Consider the following 19353-nt stretch of genomic DNA (forward strand, 5'->3'; position numbering starts at 1 on the left):
TACGCCATGTCTTGCTTAATCACCTCTCCCCACTTCTTCTTCGGCCTACCTCTACCTTTGTCAACATCTCATACCTCCTCACCGGGCATATGTGCTCCTCCTCCTCCCATGTCCAAAACACCTAAGTCTCGTTTCCCGCATCTTATCCTCAATAGGGGCTGCACCCACATTGTCGTGAATAACCTCATTCCTAATCCTATCTAACCTGGTATGCCCACACATCTATTTTAACATCCATCTCTGTTACCTTTATCTTTTGGATATGGGCGATCTTCACATGCCAACACGCAGCTCCATACAATATAATCGGTCTGACCATCATTCTCTAGAAATTTATAAGAAAAATATTTTTTAAAATATTTAATCCAACAAAATATGAAAGTTTAAAAAGATATTTTTCATTAGACCAACTCACTCTTACATAACACTGTTTCCATAATCTCAATAGAGTAGGAAAAAGAAGAACAGAAAAGAAAAGAGCACATATCACACATGGGGCCATGGTAACGCCGCATTTTAGCGGGAAGCAGCTCAATATATTACACTCTCGCCATGGGCGCCATTTCATTTTGCAAATACAAATCCGTGACATTTCAAAAACCTTGGCGATCTGATAACACACACTCTCTCCCCCAAAATCTCACCGTAATCAGGACATGCGAACTCGATTTCTCTGCACAGATTACTTCAATTCCACTCCAATTTCAGCTCGCGATTTCCTCCGCCTCCCCCTTTCGCCTCTCCTCACTGATCCGAACACCTCCAAATTCGAAGACCTTAATTTTTCTGACGGAGTTTCTACTCTCAGTATCGATGTCGAAATCGAGAAATTTCCGATCGAGGCAGCTCTCTCCAGCTTCTTCGCCGATGTCCTTCCGCACAACATCGATATTGAACTCTCCGAGTTCGCAGATCCTCAACCTTTCGCTAGTTGCAGTTCCGAGGTGCAAACAAGCGAAACTACGAACTCAGAGGTAAGTGCTGAGCATAATTCGAACTCGTTTAGGGTTTAAATATTACTACATACGTTACAATTTATGTGACGTGTTTGACTCGGAGTTTAAGAAGAAGAAAAAAAAGAAAAGAAAACTCTGAAACTTGTGGTATAAAATGAGTCATAAATATTTGTGTGGCTATAAATTATCTCATTAAAGGTAAAATGAGCATTTTAAAGTAAAAACTGCTACTAAATATAAGAAGATGTCATTCTGTTTGGCACTGACTAAAAAGAAAAGAATGTCACATAAATGGAGGAGTACTATTCGTTACTTCATCATGAAATTTCCACCTATCTGATACATCTGGTAATGGTTCCCGTGTAACATTTTAATTGGAAGTGTTGTGTGAATTAAAATGCATGCTTATGTTAATTGATGATCTCTCCAATTTGCATCGAGTTATCTGTCAATATAAGCTTCCCTTGAGATTTGTTCAAGGATTTGTCACTTCCAAAGGGAGCTTCAGTGCACTGGACTTGTCACTTTTAGTTTGACAAAAATTCTACAAGATACTGCATATTAGCACATTTTGATGTGATTATATTAAATTTTAAAAGATGTTTCTTCTTCATTTATTGTAATTTAGAAAATTTCTAATGGAGAGTTTATGGTGCAGATGTGATGATAATAAGAGAATTATTTTCGTGTTGCGTGTTTTGGAACTAAGATTCCCCATTTGGAACTCATATTCATCAGTACAACCTTCCAATTTTGTTAAACATACAACCAAAGATTAAGGTATCCTATTAAATCTTTAGAGATTTGAGATTCCTGGTAGACTTTCTAGTGATGGCTCCATGTGCTTCACTGATACAGTAATACCTGAGTTTGTATTGTGATACTGGTAACTATTTGCTATTTATAAGGTAGTGTTATGTTAAAGTCTAATACATAAAAAAGTACATGTGCTGCACATGTCTTTAAGAATATTAATGAGGCTTAGGCAACGAAAAGAAATTTAATCTCAAGTGAGAAAGAATACAAGTTGGTTTCAAGAAACAACTCCAGTCTTCACCTTATCTCAACATTACGTCTGGCTTAGGCTGCTCATTTTCTTTTTTGTTGCAGGGGACTATTGTTTCCTACAGCAAGGGGAAGGAAAATCTTGAAATGGTCCAACTTGAAATTCGGGTGCTGGATACATCCTGGCTTCCATTGGTAAACCATCATGGCAATCAAGCAGATACGATTTATATACTACTAGCTAAATTCTTATGTGGAATTTCTGGATTTATTTGTTTTCCTGTTGTCAGCTTGAAGACATCCCTTATTTTGGAAAGGAGAATATGTCGATTCCCTCTCATTCGGATGGTGAAGATAAGCTGGTAATATTTTGATGAATTACATATCTCTTTAGGCATTCAAGTTTCTATGACCGCAGTGAAGTGCTTTGGTTTATCTTGCTACCTTTTACAATGACAGTGAACTACCTAGGATAGGAATTCTATGACCGCAGTGAAGTGTGTTTGGTTTGTCTTGCCACCTTTTACGATGACAGTGCATTACCTAAGATAGGAATTACCAACTCCCTCCTTCTGTTAAGAAGAAGCCTTTTGTCAAAAATGAAAAATGGGTCGTTCATATTGATAGAAGAAGCTTAGCGATTTTCGATATGATATAACTTTGTAGTTACATGTCTTCTATATGTTTGTGCAGCTGGGGACTATGATTCTGAAGACAATGTCCTCTAGCACTTTTCCTCAATCATCATTTGTGAAACTGGATTACTATCTTTCTTCTTTTGTATTTTCTGATGCTCTTAACTTGACTACTGAAATCTAAGAATCACCTAATAAGGTTCTTAAATACAATTTGCTGGGATATTGTCCCAAACCGAGCTTACACAGTTATGCGACCGAGACCTTTCACTTCTCAATCTGCGCCGTCCTTCAGTTTCAAACATCTTTTCTTTATATATTGAGCTAAAGTATAGTGATGCTCAAAGACACAGTGACCTCTTATGAAGTAATGAAGTTTGTTCATTGTAGAGGACATGAAGAAATTGTACTCCATGCCATCATGGTAATTTACTTCTCTGAGACTGCGTAGACAGAAGGGAAAGACCTAACCAAATAAAGCGCTACTTTCACTTTTTAAGTGCTCCACTTACTGGTTTGGCACATCATTGTTCACTTTTTGCAGGATATGCCCGGTCTTGAAGTTTGGCTGCCAGATTCCCCTGAGATCCTGCAATCAATTTGTTCAGTGGATGACATCTCTTCTGTGGCTTTACTGGAGAAAAGTGCTGATTTGATGGAAGATGGTGCTTTCTGTCAGGGGCAATATCATTCTAGTACATCTGTCTTTCCTCATCTTGAAGTGGATGAGGCAGGTTTGGTTATTGTCAGTGACAAATCTGTAAAGGAGAAAGTTGCAAGTATTGAAAATATTGAGCTTCACTGTGAGACGCCAGGAAGTGAAGGAATGGGTAGAAGCAATGAACTTTTGGGTTCCATAAAGTTTGACACAATGCAATACCTATCAGATGGTAGTTTCGCAATGGGCTGTTGTGAAGTTGAGGTTCCGTGCTTGAATTTCTCTGCGGAGATGGATTTGATAAGTATTATTGAACTTGAGAAAAACTTGGTGATCCATGAAAGCATAGAAAATGATGGTCTAATATGGGTAGCAAGCCCAATCATTTTTGATGAATTGCAGTTCTTTGATTCAGACCTTTTTTCTTTTCATGAATTCCAGTCTGAAGCAAAAGTAGATATTGATAAAGATACATGTGACCTGATGTTGAGAGAAGCCGAGAATTTCAGGAACTTTGACGAATTGCTTGTTTCCCATGAGCTCATCCCTGTGGATAATTCTTTCAGATCATTGCCTGTGCCACCAGTTCCTGAGAATGGAAATATAAAGTCACTGTACTTGTGTATTAAGGAAATCCTAGCTGAGTTGGAGCTGCAGTCTCCCTCCATGTCCGATGGGTTATACTTAGATTGGCCTTTTCTGGAAGAAGAGAAATGCGAGTATCGAGAAGACTGCTTCAATTTGTTGAGGGATATAGATGCTAACGACATTGCCTTTTGCTTGAACTTCAGTGACAATGAGATGCTTGTATCGGACTATTTTTTCTCAAGTGATAGTCCACAAGAACCAAACAGAGCGGAGAGCAAGGAAATGCTGAGTATACCTTCTAATGGCAATCCTATATCTCCCATCCCTTATAACATAGAAGTGTCAACTAAGTTGCTGAATGATGGGAAGTTCCCAACTGAAGGAGTATCATCCCAATGTATTGCTAGAAAAGCATCTTCATTTGGTGACTCCAGGTCAAAGTTTAATGATCTTGATTTTTTCTTAAATCGAAAGGAGTATAGTAGAGGCAAAGATTATAAACCAGCTGACAGTTCAATTGATACTAGTGCCACGGACCAGATCAGTTTCCTCTCTTCTTCTGCTACCACATTATTGCAACCTCAATGGAATATCAAGGTGCATCAAATATTGTTATCTACTGATATTCTACTTCTAATTGATTATCTTAAGAAAATCTTTCTAGCTATCTTTGAAAGACAGAGAGAGTTAGTTGAGATTCAGGATCCATCTCAAGCTGTGGACGATGATGCTATTCTTCGCCTTCCAAAGAAAAAGCTCATCAATTTAATTAAAAAAAGAGGCATGTGCAGGTCATCTTTGTTCCAGGATGGTGAGAAAACCATGTCATTAGTCACATTGTCTGCAATCAAACAGATGGTTTGGTACCTGTGCTACTATGATCTGCATTCAACCTATCTATACATAGAAAAGTTATCCAGGAGCTTGCAGGGATTGGAATCTAAACTTGATTTCATCTACAACATCGTAAAAGATGTGCATCAAAAGGGTGAAAACGATATACATAAGTTCCATCCATCGCTATCCGTTATCAAGGATATACTGGAGACATTTAAGAGCAAGGATAGTTCAAAGATATTAATTGTGGCTGAGCCAGTGTTCTGGTGGTCATTGAAAAAACTCTTGACGTCCATGAATATTGCATTTTTTCAACAACAGAATGGACAGAAGGATGATTTTTACAAATTAGAAGATGCCAGCATGCAAATGATTCACGAATCAGATTGCTGTTTAGTAACCCATGAGTAAGTGGTAGTTCCTACAGAAAGTATGCTGGGATTGGGATATTAGCCTGCTTAATAGTATGGTTGATCAAACTTACAGTTTCCGATTTCTTGTCTGTATCCTTGTATTTAGATGTAGTCTTTGCTATTCTTTCCAATTCATTGTTCAGGACAAAACACTAGCATTTTGACAGCTGGCCTGCTTAGTCTTCAGTGATTCAAATAGCAGAAGATATCTGTTTTTGATCAGGCTGGAAAATAGTTAATTTTTGACCTTTTGAGACTCCAGCTTGATGTTTTGCTAGTCTATTGTAATTGCTGTTCCATTCCTGATAAAGATTCAGGTTTTAGTTGTGTGATCTGTACAAACTTCACTGACGTTAAGGTGCCTCTAGGAGAAAAGTATTCTAAACTTAAAGATAGCTAGTCATTTTTAGCTGCAAAACTACTGATTATAAGAACTAAGATATTAATTTTGTCTGAGGAGAAAGGCAGAGGTAGGCCGAATAAGTATTGGGGGTGAGGTGATTAGGCAGGACATGGCACATCTTTAGCTCAACGAGGACATGGCCCTTGATAGGCGGATGTGGAGGGCGAAGATTAGGGTAGAAGGCTAGTAGGTAGTTGCACGTTTTCCCTTTCCTTCCGGTAGTAGTAGCGTTTTTTAGTATTTCCATATGCTTAAAATTCTATTACTACATGATATTGCTTGTGTTTTGATTGTTCTACTTCCTTGTTGTTGTACTGCTTCCCTGACTTTTACATTATTGTATTTCTTCTCTGTACTGTTGTGATTTGCATGCTTGCTTGGAGCCGAGGGTCTACTGGAAACAACCTCTCTACCTGCACAAGGTAGGGGTAAGGCTGCGTACACACTACCCTCTCCAGACCCCTATTTGTGGGATTTTGTTGTGGTTTGTTGTTGATAGATTGGCTGTGTGAACGGTATTAATCATTCACTCAATAACCTATAGATGTCATATTAATGGTCTTATCCTTCTCTGGCATATGCATTTCTGATTTTTGCCATTAATATGTATTTATGCAGCAAAAGGGTGTCAAAGTAGTTCCAAATTTGATTAGTTAGTGATAGATAGTAATTCCATATTGGAAAAAGAAAAATATCTACAGAAGTCTGGGAAAATTTGAATGAATTTACTTTTCTTGAATTTGAATGGGTCCTTAAGAATCATATTTTTTTCTAGATAAATTGCCCTGGAATGCTGAGGTATTACCACCAAAACAGAATGTTGATGTTACATTCAAATCCTTGAGTTTGAAATGTTGTGATCCTTATTGAATCCATGGCCTTGGTTGATGAATTTTAATTTCTTTTTCCTATTATCTCTTTTCTATCAGATCCTTGCTCTCTACCATGCTTGAATGAAGCTACTTATTTGCTTTAGTTTTAACTTAAAATCTACAGTTTACCATTTAGTAAGTATCATGGCAGACAACGTATGGTTTGGGTACATTGAGGCAGTTCAAATTTTATTTGTTCTTAATATTGTTTACCACAATGCTGTTCACAAGTTCCCTTAATTTAGATTGAGATTTAACGAAATGAACTGATATTCCCACTTTTTTTCTCCAGGCATCTGTTTGCCTCATTTCCATTTGAGAAATTTGAGATTATCTTGGAATATGGAGGTTCACAAGAATCATCTAAAGTATCTTCCATCTTGCCAAAGTCAGATAGAGTTCCTCCCCTTCATTTCCTTAAGGTGGAGCTGGAGGACCCCAGTGTTGCAAAAGCTCTTTGTGATGGTGTTGACATGCCCAACATTAATGAAGCTAGTGTGGCAAGTCTCTTTCCTTCACTCGACTACGATCTATTCACTATCAGTTTGACAAGTAGCACATAGTTCTGTGTTTCCTTTCCGGGAACGCATGACACCACATTGTCCTTGTAAACGGAATGAAAAGTTTAAATATTGTCAAATTTTTAAAATTTTAATTGTTTTGCTGTTTTGTTTGAGTCACAACATATAGTTCAATTTGCATTAAAGTGTTAACTTCTATGGTATTTTTACTCCAAGAGACGTGATGGTTGTTAATTTTCTGAGTTAGAATATGGTCCGTAATTAATCTTATACTTATGAGTTTGTACTTTTGACTACTTAGGTTTGATCCCTTCCTCATTCTTTTGGTACTCTGTCTGCCTTTTCTTGCTTGGCTGAAATTTTCAACATGGCCAAGTTGATTCCCTGTTTGACCTCCCCTTGTGGTGGATTAATCTCACTGTGGCCTGATATATTTCCGTTTTTGCATGGTAGTGAGGTTTTCTCCATCCAAGTCATATTTTGTGGCTGGTAAATTATGAACAGTTGGGGGATGAGCTTATCATTTCTGATAAAAGCACCAGATTTTTTACAAAAAGAGAATCATTTAGTGTTGAATACTTTATGCTGTCGATCAGACTAGAAATATTTAATTCAAATCTTCAAGAACGGATTCCTATAGTTCATTCCGAGGGGCTTCTAAATTTGGATCTTCAGCTGACATACTCTTTTTCTAGGAAGGAGGTCCTCACTTTTGCTCTACTCTCAATGAGATGGACGTTACCTTTGAAGAACTGCTAAATTACCTTCCAGTGGAAAAGAACTTGAAGGGTGGGAGCATGGAGGCATTACTGGGAAATGAAGCTTGCTCTACTGCAGCTGAAGATGCAGTATTCAGTTCAAAATCTAAGCAAAATTGCAGAAGCATAGATGGCTGTCCTGAGACTATCGTTATAGTTAACACACACAATTTTGACACGGAAATGGTAATTTCAAGGAGAAGTACATACCAAAAGATTCTTGCATTTGAGAAGAAAGGAGTTCAGGTCATAGAGCGTGATTTACGTCAGCCTGTCGATATTATAGTTAGTGCATCAGCTTGCCTTGCTTGGTATGACTGCAAAAACATTGCAAAGAAAGCTACTGCCTCCGACGAGGCTTTCTCTTGCTTGCCTCAGTGTGTCGAGAATCTTGCAGCAAATATTTTGACGTCACTCAGTTTTGCTTTCAGTGGCTGCACTCTGGTAATTAGCTTGTTTTTGTTTTTTCTTGTTTTCAAACTGTTCCACCCAGATAGTTTTCTGCTGGATCTAAGGTATGCAATACAATTATTTCCGCAAGAGAACCCCAGCCCCCCCCCCCCCACACACACACACACAAAAAAAAAACGGACTTAGTCAGTTTCTGAATATTTTCCACCCTGTAAGATAGGAAATATACAGGCTAACAGCTGAAAACCCAAGTGTTTGATATCAGAAAAGGAACGTTCATAAATTATGATGGAGATTGTTCTGTCAAATTAGTTCCCTATGAGGTAAGTGTGGATTCATGAATATGAGACAGGGAAACATCAAGTCGTTTTCTCCTATTAGAAAAACCGTGTCCTTAATATATTTGGAGAACTATGCAGACCAGTTATATGAGATGATTTGATGCTTGAGATGTTTTTTCTTTTTCAACTTTCTCATTTTATTTGGGAAAAGAAAATATTCATGCTTTTATAAGTTCATTCTATGTGTATTTCCAGGGTCTTAAAATGTTTGCACTTCCACTTAGAGAAAAGTCTAGATAACATTTTTATGCCCTGCGCTGTGTTCATTTAATTGCAGTTGCAGCAATTGTTAGATCATGACTAAAATGTTAATAATGAGAGACGGACATAGTTGACAATACTAATTTGAAAAGTGGAAGGCTATTCCTAAATTTTTTAACATTCCACTTACACACACTTCACTGAGTTACATTCCCTGATTGCTTGTAGTGTCTTACTGTCATTGTCCTTCCACCATTGCTACTTGTTACAATATGCCGAGTACCAGAGAGTCCGATTCCAGCTACTGTCATTACTGATCTTTACTTTGCTTTGTCTTGACACCCTCAACCATCATTTCATAATAGTGCTCTTCTATCTCTAGCTTACCTTTAACTCCTTCTAAGTTCAAATATTGAATATTCTTCAAGATGGTCATTTGGTAATACTCAGTAGAATTGATAGCAAGTAAATATGCAATTACTGGAAGCAACATCATTGAAGGAGTAAGAAAAGTTATGACAATCTGATGATATAGAGAAGACATCGGGGTATCAATTTGGTATTAAAATTTGCAAGAGTTATGTTTCTATGCGTAAGTCTTTCTTCTGGTGGACCTATTTCAGAACTTCCTGGAGATTGAAAATCTATCATGAACTTATTAGCTAAAAGAGGAATTCAAAAGTTACTTCTCAGACTTGTCTTGTTTCTTTACGCTTCCAATCTCACAATTGTTCCTCGTTCCTTAGCTCCAGTTGGTCACAGTTGCATTGCAGATGTAATGCCAATGATCAACTTGAGATAAGCCTTCTTTTTGGCCTCGGTGAACATGTTGATAATTGACTACTATCACCATGTGCACGTAATATCTCCCAACTTCAAGTTACCTTGTTTACATTATGATATAAGCACAAGAGGATGATCTTAATTACATGGTTATTCTTGAATATGCTAGATCACCTGAATGAAGTAACTGTGACTGGAAATGGAAATAAGAGGACTTATTTCTCATAGTTTAGAATGGACCAAGATAGTCTAGCACGAGCACAGCTTACGCATAATGTTTTGTTGATAATATTTAGTATTTCTTGGCCATTCTTTAGGTCTTTGAGGGAGAAAGCGACTTTATAGCAGGAATAATGGAGTCATCTGATGAGCTCTATGCTGCTGCTGCTAGCTTGGGCATGGATATACGGATCTTTTATTCATATTCTTCTGAGATGACTGATGAGATCATATTATCGTGCATTGAACTTTCATTGAGGACAAGCAGAGGACTTTTTCCTAAGATGCATGAGACACAAACGCTGGCAGAATCATTCCTTTCTGCATTTCCTTCAATCAATCCACTCTCAGCTCATGCAATATTGTCTTCAGCGGGCTTGCTTGTTGAGTTTCTGGAATGGACACATGAACGCAGAATTCATGCAGTCCAGAAATATCAGGTTCCTGATGAAAGCATCACATTACTGAGTGCTTTGAGCAGATTTGGGGAGCGGGAGGATTCTAAATCGGGAATGACAGATTGCTCCTCTTCAGTTTCTTCTGCTCCAGGCTCTGAAAGTCTTCATTTTAAAAGCAATTCTGTGGGGACGAAAAGAAAAACCACCTGGAATACTGAAAATCTTAATATGCCTACAAATGAGTTGTTTGATTTTGATCCACCACTAACATTTTCTAAAGACAGACCGAATCATCCCAGAGCATCTGGCCTGTGCGATTCTCGGATTTCAGAAGATATCGACTTTTTTGATGAATTTGGGAATTCTAGCTTATCATTTGACACAGAATTGTGTGTTCAAAGACAATCATTAGACACCTATGGGACAGAAGATCTTTTTAAGGTAACTGAGCTCTGCGATTATCAGATGAGAAAAGATCCACAGATGGGAAATGAGTTAAATAAACTTGAGGCTCCACAATGTTTGCGTCCAAGAGAGAGAGTTTACGTGCGTATGATGAACAAATTGGATAGAAAAAATAACTATTCAGGAAATTTTAAAGAGGATATCACAGATGAGGTTATTGATATTGACGATACTCCTGCAACTAGAAAAGCTTTTCGTAATGCAAAATACAAGTCCTTTTCTACCCTGGAGCATGCAATGGAAAGGTCCAAAACAGGGGTTCCTAAAGCTGCTAAAAAACTCTTTTTTGGAGCAAGTGGTCTCCAAGAATTCCCAACCACTGTGGATATTGACTCTAGCCCAGATGCCTGCACTTCTGTGAGAAACCACGGGCAAGGATCAGGGCAAGGAATGGGACAACATTTAAATGCAGGTTTCTATCATAAGAAGAGTCAAATTAAGCACAAGAAAGGTGTCACAGAAGAGGGTGTATCTGAGAAAGTAAATTGTTTGAGTGACCTGACAGTGCAAGACAATAATACAGCTTGTTATGGCGAGACACCACTCTCAAGCGCACGTCAATCCACTCGATTGCAGCAAGGTTCACCCTGGACAATTGAATTTCTGAACAAAATGAGGGAAAAGAGTCGGTCACGTCAGCAGTTTCTCCCACGTGACCTATCAGCCCCTTGGCATGGATACCCCGGCAAATCATCAGAAGTCACAAATAGAAAGAGTCCATCTACTATTGAATTTTACAAGTATCAAGGAAACAGTTGCCAAGAGGCAGGGACCAGGAGAAAGAGGCCTATGAAATGCATACAGCTACCAGCATCCACTACTGAGAAGGCTTCAGATCGTTTCATTCCAACGTGGACACCCATTGATAAGAGGGCAAAACGGGTATGCCTGCTGAAATGATATTTTGGTTTTTAACTGAATTTAAACTGTTTTTCTTTTCAAATAATTTGATATATCCTCATTGGATAATTCTTCACAGTTTGACTAACTGCAGGTGCTATCATTTGCAACAAATGGAAATGGAGGGCAAACTAACCTGGTATGGAGTGATAAGAACTCTCATACATTGGGTAGACCATATTAACTCTCTTTTATGAGGTATATTGGGCCAATACAACTGAGCTCAAGTAAGTGTCAGCTCATAGCGTTTTTTTAAACCTTACATTCCCGGGACATTAAATATTATCAAATTACATGATCTTTTACAACTCATATTGCATAATTCTGCAATTGCTGGTGTCGGAAAAATGTCGTTCACCATGTACCGAACATCTTATTTTTAATATAGTGATATACTTCTATGATGTAAACATGTTATGACTAGAGAAGCTAATGTCGATACTTGTAAACGGAGTACTGAAAGCTAAAGAATATACTGATAATGTTATAAAAGGGGGCACACAAGGCTTCTGACTTTCATCTGAGACTTTTTGGTTTATCTAAGGTAAAGTTGCGCCGATGATATTTAAGGAAGCCTGCACTTAAAACAAACAAAAAATGACCTTATTATGAATAATTTCCCCCTTCTTTGCCTTTTATTTTTGTGTGGGTGGGTGGGTTACCACGCTTGCATGGATTCTGTGCAGCCTGATCTGCATAAATTGACCAGCTGTGTGGGTAGTATCTGAAAAAAAGCACCATGCATGATCATGGTAAAGGACTACATACAAGTTTGAATGACTAGCTTGTAGAGTCATACTAGTTCTTCCTTGTCTATCCCAAAATGATCTCTTTTATGTACTGAAAAGTTGACATACTTTAAAATTTATTCACATTTCTATGATGTGAATAATTTGTGAACATTACCAACTGATCTATAGATATTATGTAAAATCTTACAAAAGGAAGGGAAACCTGGATATACTGCTTGCAAGTAATCTAGTAAGTAGACAAATTGTGTTAGACAAAAATGGATAGAAGATAATGATAACAACAGATTCTAACAGGTGCATGACCCTCGTTACCACGACAAGATTGCTTGTCTATGACATGGAAGTTGATAATTTGAGGAATGGAAGCAACTTATAATTGCCAGGGAATCCGCATATTCAGACCTTATTCATGGCTGCTTCATTATCTTCTACAGAGGGTTGCTTTTGTGCAAATCTAATGATTCAATCATTTATTTACCAGTGGACAAACTGCTACCTCTTTCCATTTTTCAAATTGCGCAACGCCATGACAAGTTGTTGCCTTTCACCTTCTACTTCTGCAAATTTGAGACTTATTTCTGAATATCTCTCTTCCATTTCCTTCAATTCATGCTCCATGTGGTTGTTTTTCTCTTTCAATAAAGCTACTTCACTTAGTAATTCTGGATCAAGTATATTTTGAGTATGGCCATTGATCGTTTCTGACGCTCTCCCTGGATCAACTTCTCCACTGCAGAAGGAGCATAAAATTAAGATTCGTGTCTGCTTTATCCTTCCACAGAACTGCATTTCTTGTTGATAAATTTATATGAATAGATGCATAGCAATGGTTCAGTAGTCCTATTAGTTTACCTTGTTATATTTGCAATTTTTCTGGGTCCATTCTGCACAAATGTTTCTTCTGTAAAGGCATCCTGTTGGTGGTGAATGTTCTCCCTAATACAATTTCTTCCTCCAGCAACAATAATGTCCGGAGTTGCCTCCTCAGGTGGTTCATCCTCCTGTATGTCAAGACCAGCAGTTCCTTTAGAATTGTAGTGATGTTTCGTGAAGACTTCTGTGAATCTTTTTCTAAGCAGAGTTAAAAACTTGAATGAGAATACAAGATTCTAAGGTGTAGGAAAACTGACACAAAATGTCAACAAGTTGGTTTTCAGTGGAAGCGACTCATTTTATGTCTGTGCATATGTACTTAAAATCTAGGTCAATGGTTTAATATATACTCTCTTTGTTCCATATAATTTGACAATTTGTCTTGCATGAAGATGATAGTTGTAGAAGAAAATATTAAAGTACTAGGAGTTGTGAAGTATGTGCTGAAGCTCCAGGAACCGTGACGTCATACTGGAAAACGAACCTGTTCCATGAATTTGGATTCTTGGAGCATGCAGAACTTGTATAGATTGTCATTATTTATAGAAGCATCAAATACCGAGTGTCTAAAAAGGAAATATATTATAGAAAATGGGATTAAATTTCCCATCAACCTGATGAATGCTTAATTGCTTATACTTACCTTGAAAAGAACCTGTTTGTGAATGACATCACTATTATTCTTTATAATATTCTCTGAATTTAATTCACTTGTAGGCATTCAATATTATTTTTGAAGAAAGGGATAGACCTAAAACATTAAGTGGACCAGTTTCTTCTCTTCTCAAGGCTTGAATATTGAAATGAGTAATATCATACGTTTTAGGTGTGTAACTTATTTCTAATGCAAAGTACCTGTTCCTTCTCTTGGCGGTGTCCCTGTAATTTGAACACCAACTTCATCAAGTTCTCATTTTCCAACTTTAGTTGATCTGTACTGCATCTCATTTCGTCATTCTGAAGTTGTAGCTTCTCTACTTCTGATTGTAAGGTCTCTTCTATGTTCTTCTTTTGATCCACTTCAGTCCTCAGGGGAATTAATTCCTCCAGGAACATTTCTGCGTCCCTCCTCACTGAAGCTAGCTCTCTCTCCAATTCCTTTTCCTTGGTCAACTTTTGTTCTATCTCCATTTCAGCAGTTGATTTTTCCATTTGTGGCGCATCATATCTGACTTCTCCTCTACGCTCCATTTCTTTGCAGTGCTCTGACCCCGCTATTTTTGGTCTTCCAACCTCCATTGATGAAGCTTTCAGCTCAAGAACTTCTCTTTCATAATGATCTTTTGCTGATTTAAGTTCTTCTTCGGATTTCTGCAGCAATTCCTCTAAAATTTTGTTCTTCTCACGCAGAATATTTGCTTCTATCACCGCATCACTGGCCAGTTTTTCTCTCTCATCAATCTTCAATGTCATTTCATCTGATAGCCTTTTTAATTCTTCTTGAAGCTTCTGAGCTGCCTTAGCATTACTCCACCTTGCCCTTCTCAATGCTTCCTCTGCTTTTATGGCCCTCTGTTCCTGCTTAACTTTGGCTTGGGTGACTTCTTCCAGATGTTCTTCAAATTCCTGTGCCTGCGTTTCCAGTTCTTTCTCCAGCGTTGAAACATTTGTTTCAAGTTCGTTTATCGTATCCAATGATTTTGAGTACTGTAATGTTTGTCTTTTCATTTCTTCCTCTAGCCGCTCCACCTGGAGTTTAAAGTGCTTAACAGCGGCTAAAGATTCTGAGTGTTCTTGTTGAGTTTTCACCTTTTGCTGCTCACATTGCTCTAGGTTATGATTAATATCGTCATTTTCCTCTTTTAACAATTGACAATGGCTTTCAAGCTGATCCATCTGTGCTTTCAGCTCTTCGTTGTCTTTCTTGTAGACCTCTATTTCATTCTGTAGTTTTTCAATGGTCTGCTTCATTGCTTGAGATACATCGGCAATTTTAAGCTCCTTAGCTTTTCTATCTTCATTCTGACCAATCTTGAGATGGTTTGCCTCTGCAACAGCCTCTAGCAAATCCTTACTGGACCTAACTTTTTCGGAAAGATACAAAATGTCCTTATCTTTCTGGTCCAACATTTTGTTGAGGTCTCTTACTGTAAGAATCAGTTCAGAATTTGAGTCTTCTGTCTTTTGCAGCTTCTGCATCAATTTGTTATTTAAGTTCTTCTCATTCTGAAGTTTATGCCTAATTTCTTCCAATAGAGCTGTCAAACTTTTGTCGTCCAATTCTATATTATCTGAAACTACTGCATCCACCTTATCTGTGCATCTCAGGCTAAGTTTCTCACATTCGGTTTTAAGGACATCTCTCTCCTCTTTTAGGTTGGCAATTTTTCTTGACTGTTCCTGTGCCTTTTTGGTCTCTTTCACAGTTTGCTTTCTGAGTGTCTGTAGTTCTATTTCTGACAGTTCTGCCTGCCTCTCAAGCATTATGATCTTATTTTTCATTGACTCAAAACTGTTACTTGAAGATTCTTGGGCGGTGTCTCTCAGAAGGTCCTCCTCTGATTTGTATGTAGTATCAATTAGACTCCCATCTAAATCAGATCCAAGCGAGCAATCTGTGGACGACCTCTGATGCAGATGTCTTTCGAGGGGATTAGCTGCATTTTGGGGTGTGAACCGTTTCACAAGACTGTTTTTTGGTTGAGGATCCCGTGGGACACTATTTTTCTTGTAATAATGAGATGTTTCATTCAAATCCTCACCCTGGGGAAGATGAAACAAAAAGTTCAGTTGCAATTTGCAGCTATGAGATATAAATAGCTTCTATGAAGCCTGGACATTTTAAAAGTGTCAGTCTATCAGTCTAGGACAACATGGGCAAGATGTATTTGGAGCCCAGGGAATACTTGCCACATGACTCTATCTGAATTGCTGTATTTGATTGCTTTTGTCATCTGGACTTTAGCTTCTCTCAAATGTTTCATGAAATTTTCTATTTGGGAAAATGTAAAAGTTCAATTAAATATAAGTATAGGAGACTTAAAAAGGATTCTAGCTGATGAAAACATACAAGGCAAGAGAATAACATAGAAATTTATCCTTGAAGTAAGATAATACAGGTGTAACAATAATGATATTGTTGATAGAGATTTAAAATGTTACTATATTTGTTGTATAAGTTTTTCCAAGTGTTTATAATGGCTTTGGCAAACACCTATCGCATAAGGCTTTATTCAGATTCTTTTACATGTATGTGAAAACCTTAAACCCGTCCTCTTTCTTGTAAGTCGGATGTTCAATCCACAAGTGAACTATAGAATAGTCACACATGTTGGAGGACGTAAGGGATGTAAAATGTTTCACAGCAGTTTGTATAAAGGTGTCCAATTGGATTTGTATTGCCTCTAGATCAATTTATAAAGAGCAAAAGTTAAGAATTATGTCAGAGATTGTGTCACTGTTATTTGAGAAATGAATCTGTACGTCGATAGCCATGCCAAAAGGTTTTAATCCAAATAATTATTGTTCTTCCAAACTCTAAGGGCTTGATTTAATCATTCATTTTATATAGAGAAGCTGAATTCCCAAACTTCTCTGTTCCATGTTTGTCTTCTTCCCAGTCCTTCACTAAAGTATTTAAGAAGTAATTGTTTCAAACTCTTTTCATTTTCCTCCCCACTCCAAACTATTTGAGTATGCCTTTCCTCCAGACTCAAATTTTAAGCTGGACTAGTTAAGTCAAAATGGGGGATACCTTAGTAATACTGCAGGCAGTAAAATGAAATGCATGTTAGTGTCCCACATCAGCTATGGGTGGTTGTTTGATCTTTTTATATGGTTTTGGGCAATCCTCACCTCTTGATCTAGCTTTTAGAGTTGAGTTAGGCCCAAAGTCCATTTCTTTATCATGGTATCAAAGATAGGTTCACCGTATTGTTTCACCTGATGTTGGGCCCCCATCTTATTTTTTCACGCTAGCCCTAGGCGTGAGGGCGGGTGTTAGTGTCTCGCATCGGCTATGGGTGGGTGTTTGGTCTCTTTATATGGTCTTGGACATTCCTCACCTCTTGAGCTAGCTTTTGGGGTTGAGTTAGGCTCAAGGTCCTTTGTTTATCGATGCAAAAGTATATAAATGTGAGATCTTACTTCAGTAGATGTACACTGTCCATTTCCATAATGACCATCGCTTCCTAGTTCTGTTTCAAAACTCTGATCTAGAGATTCTGTCCTTGAAATTTCACTATTTTCACTGCACCTGTTTTTGGTTAAAACTCAACTTTAGTACTCAAACTTGTAGATAATTGAAGCCGGGGTGATAACATGTTTATTGTGGTGTGAAATGCTTAATCACCTGGTCCCCTGAGCTCCTTGCATATTCTGTACTGCGACCTGTTTCATATGTATATCTTTAGAACAGCATAGTTTAATGTAAAGGCTTTTGTTTGCTTTGTTAGCAAACATTATGACAAAGTTCCCATTCTAAGACAATCTATTTTCTGTTTCCTTTCCCATTTGAGGTGCAGAGTTTGCATGTCTCTGTGTGTGCGTGTTAGGGAGAGGAGATAGAGGACATACATGTAAAATTGCGCCAGTCTCCAATGGCATCAGGGGTAGAGATACTACTAAGGTTTCAGTTGCCTCTACCAAATCTGCAAAATCAAGTCCAACTTCTCCCAGGAAACCTGATTTTGATGATCCCTGAGATAACATCATGTCTACGAGTAGTGAGCAAATATTCAAACAGAAAATGGTCAGAGTGCACATGGAGATTGCAATTCTGTAACTTACAGATGCCACAGCAAAGTAGTAAATATTTTGTTTAATTTGTCCTGTTTTTGGATCCCTGACTAATTTCACCGTCTCGTAGATGGGATTCTCCCATGAACAGGTTCCTTCGACAATTGCTGCTTTTCCTAGTCTCACTGTTGGCTTTCCGGCATCTGCTGGAACTAGTGAAATCATTAGTTTTTTGGCTTTTAGCTGAGGCACCTGAAATCATCATAATGTGTGAGATTCGTAAGCTCAGTGGGATCAAATTCCAAAAGTATAGCTTAGATTGAATCAAGCTTGTAGAGACTGCAATCACCCTGAATATGCTGTATTGGTTACTAGATGCAGTTAACAGCATTTGAGAAGAAACTGACCCTTATGAAATGGAAGGGGAAAAGAAAACAACTTTCCACCATCCTGTTATCATACCTGTGTTACTTGAAACTGCATTCTGAATACAGCTTTGATTTTCTCCTTTTTCCATTTCGATGATTTGAACATGATTGTTAAATCAAGAAATGAATCTGCTTGACCTTTCTTTGGAATTTGAGAAAAGTTGACTGCTTCACTTTACTCTGTATTTGGCATTTTTTGGTTTCAGACTTCAGAGTAGAGATAAAGCTGTCCTCCAGGCTCTAGTTGAAGGTTGCAGATGCTTTGCTTGGTATAAAAGTTGAAAGAAGAAAGAAGAAAGAAGAAAGAAGAAAGAAGAAAAGAAAATGAATATAATAAAATATGCAATGTGAGTATCAGATAACAACAGCTAAATGTGTCGTACTATTTTTAGTACATAATGGAAGGAATACCTTTATTTTAGTTGAAGTAAAGAGATCATGAGTAAGTGCCCTGCTATGACACAGCAATTCTTTTATGGCACAAGCTTGTCTTCCTTTTCTTTATGTGGGACTCACTGATCCGAATCCAGACTGTCATTTGAGTAGAATAATTTTTTTTCCATGAAAGGTCAAACTGTTTTCTGTCTCCACCTTCAGTATTAAGAAGTTAGCTAACTTTTTAACCAAGTAATTCAAAGTTTTAGTTGTAAAGAGACTTGGACTTGGACTTATAGAAGTTGAGATCTTTACTCAATAATGACTTCCGCTTTTTAGTAGACATTTGCCTTTGTTATGCTGTCATTAGTAAGTTGAGAATTGAGATACCGAGCTTTGTTTCTGAAATGGAAGGTATTTTTCATTCTATTTTAATCTTTCTCTTGTTTAAGCTGCAAAGTTCAGATCTGCAACAATTGATAGTTTATTGTTATTGGGTTTCTTTCTGACACTTACAGTCTGATTTGAGTTACAGATGACCAGAAAAAAGTGTAGGTTTGGTAAAATATGATGCTACCACTGAACTGATTTGGGTTTTTCCAGATGTGCCCCCAAGACCCAACAGAGACGTTGTTAAGACTATAACACTGTTGACTTCTTAGTCTATACCATTCTTGTGTAATTTTGCATATTACAACGGTACTCTTTTTGTTGGTTCTTCCATTGTGATCTGTAAATGCGGGTTTTCACGTGATGTAACATGGCATCCCTACCTCCACCATACCTGTCTTTCTTTCCCCAACTGCAACAAGAGAAATCATCTTTTTTTTTTCTCCACAATGGTGAAAACCAGGCTAAAATTTTAGAATTTGATTTATATTCTC

The 19353-nt window shown here is 37.7% G+C and overlaps 3 protein-coding genes across 6 annotated transcripts; 2 read left to right on the forward strand and 1 right to left on the reverse strand.

Moving 5' to 3' along the window:
* Positions 1-477: 477 nt before the first annotated feature.
* On the forward strand, positions 478-7065 carry LOC107781840 (protein SHORTAGE IN CHIASMATA 1). 2 transcript variants are annotated; one of them, XM_016602635.2, is made up of 6 exons: positions 478-974; positions 1615-1736; positions 2067-2156; positions 2252-2323; positions 3141-5086; positions 6660-7065. In XM_016602635.2, the coding sequence occupies exons 3-6, from the start codon at positions 2109-2111 to the stop codon at positions 6928-6930; spliced, it is 2337 nt and encodes a 778-aa protein (XP_016458121.2). In that variant the 5' UTR covers positions 478-974; positions 1615-1736; positions 2067-2108; the 3' UTR covers positions 6931-7065. The 2 variants fall into 2 exon arrangements, with proteins under 2 accessions (XP_016458121.2, XP_016458120.2); XM_016602634.2 differs by lacking the exon at positions 1615-1736.
* A 427-nt stretch (positions 7066-7492) lies between these two features.
* LOC142181795 (protein SHORTAGE IN CHIASMATA 1-like) lies at positions 7493-18898 on the forward strand. 2 transcript variants are annotated; one of them, XM_075255341.1, is made up of 4 exons: positions 7493-8090; positions 9700-11346; positions 11459-11591; positions 18301-18898. In XM_075255341.1, the coding sequence occupies exons 1-3, from the start codon at positions 7620-7622 to the stop codon at positions 11546-11548; spliced, it is 2208 nt and encodes a 735-aa protein (XP_075111442.1). In that variant the 5' UTR covers positions 7493-7619; the 3' UTR covers positions 11549-11591; positions 18301-18898. The 2 variants fall into 2 exon arrangements, with proteins under 2 accessions (XP_075111442.1, XP_075111443.1); XM_075255342.1 differs by lacking the exon at positions 18301-18898 and having other exon boundaries at positions 11444-11576.
* Positions 12179-18638, reverse strand: LOC107781841 (uncharacterized). 2 transcript variants are annotated; one of them, XM_016602636.2, is made up of 9 exons: positions 18506-18638; positions 18129-18354; positions 17718-17918; positions 17505-17627; positions 17281-17318; positions 17076-17184; positions 13845-15692; positions 12969-13117; positions 12179-12846 (listed from the first exon to the last, which is right to left on the reverse strand). In XM_016602636.2, exons 2-9 carry the CDS (start codon positions 18198-18200, stop codon positions 12609-12611), a joined length of 2778 nt encoding a protein of 925 aa, XP_016458122.1. In that variant the 5' UTR covers positions 18201-18354; positions 18506-18638; the 3' UTR covers positions 12179-12608. The 2 variants fall into 2 exon arrangements, with proteins under 2 accessions (XP_016458122.1, XP_016458123.1); XM_016602637.2 differs by lacking the exons at positions 17076-17184; positions 17281-17318; positions 18506-18638 and having other exon boundaries at positions 18129-18307.
* Positions 18899-19353: the final 455 nt, after the last annotated feature.

Source organism: Nicotiana tabacum, chromosome 6 (genome assembly GCF_000715075.1).
Source record: "Nicotiana tabacum cultivar K326 chromosome 6, ASM71507v2, whole genome shotgun sequence".
NCBI classification, from domain to species: Eukaryota; Viridiplantae; Streptophyta; class Magnoliopsida; order Solanales; family Solanaceae; genus Nicotiana; species Nicotiana tabacum.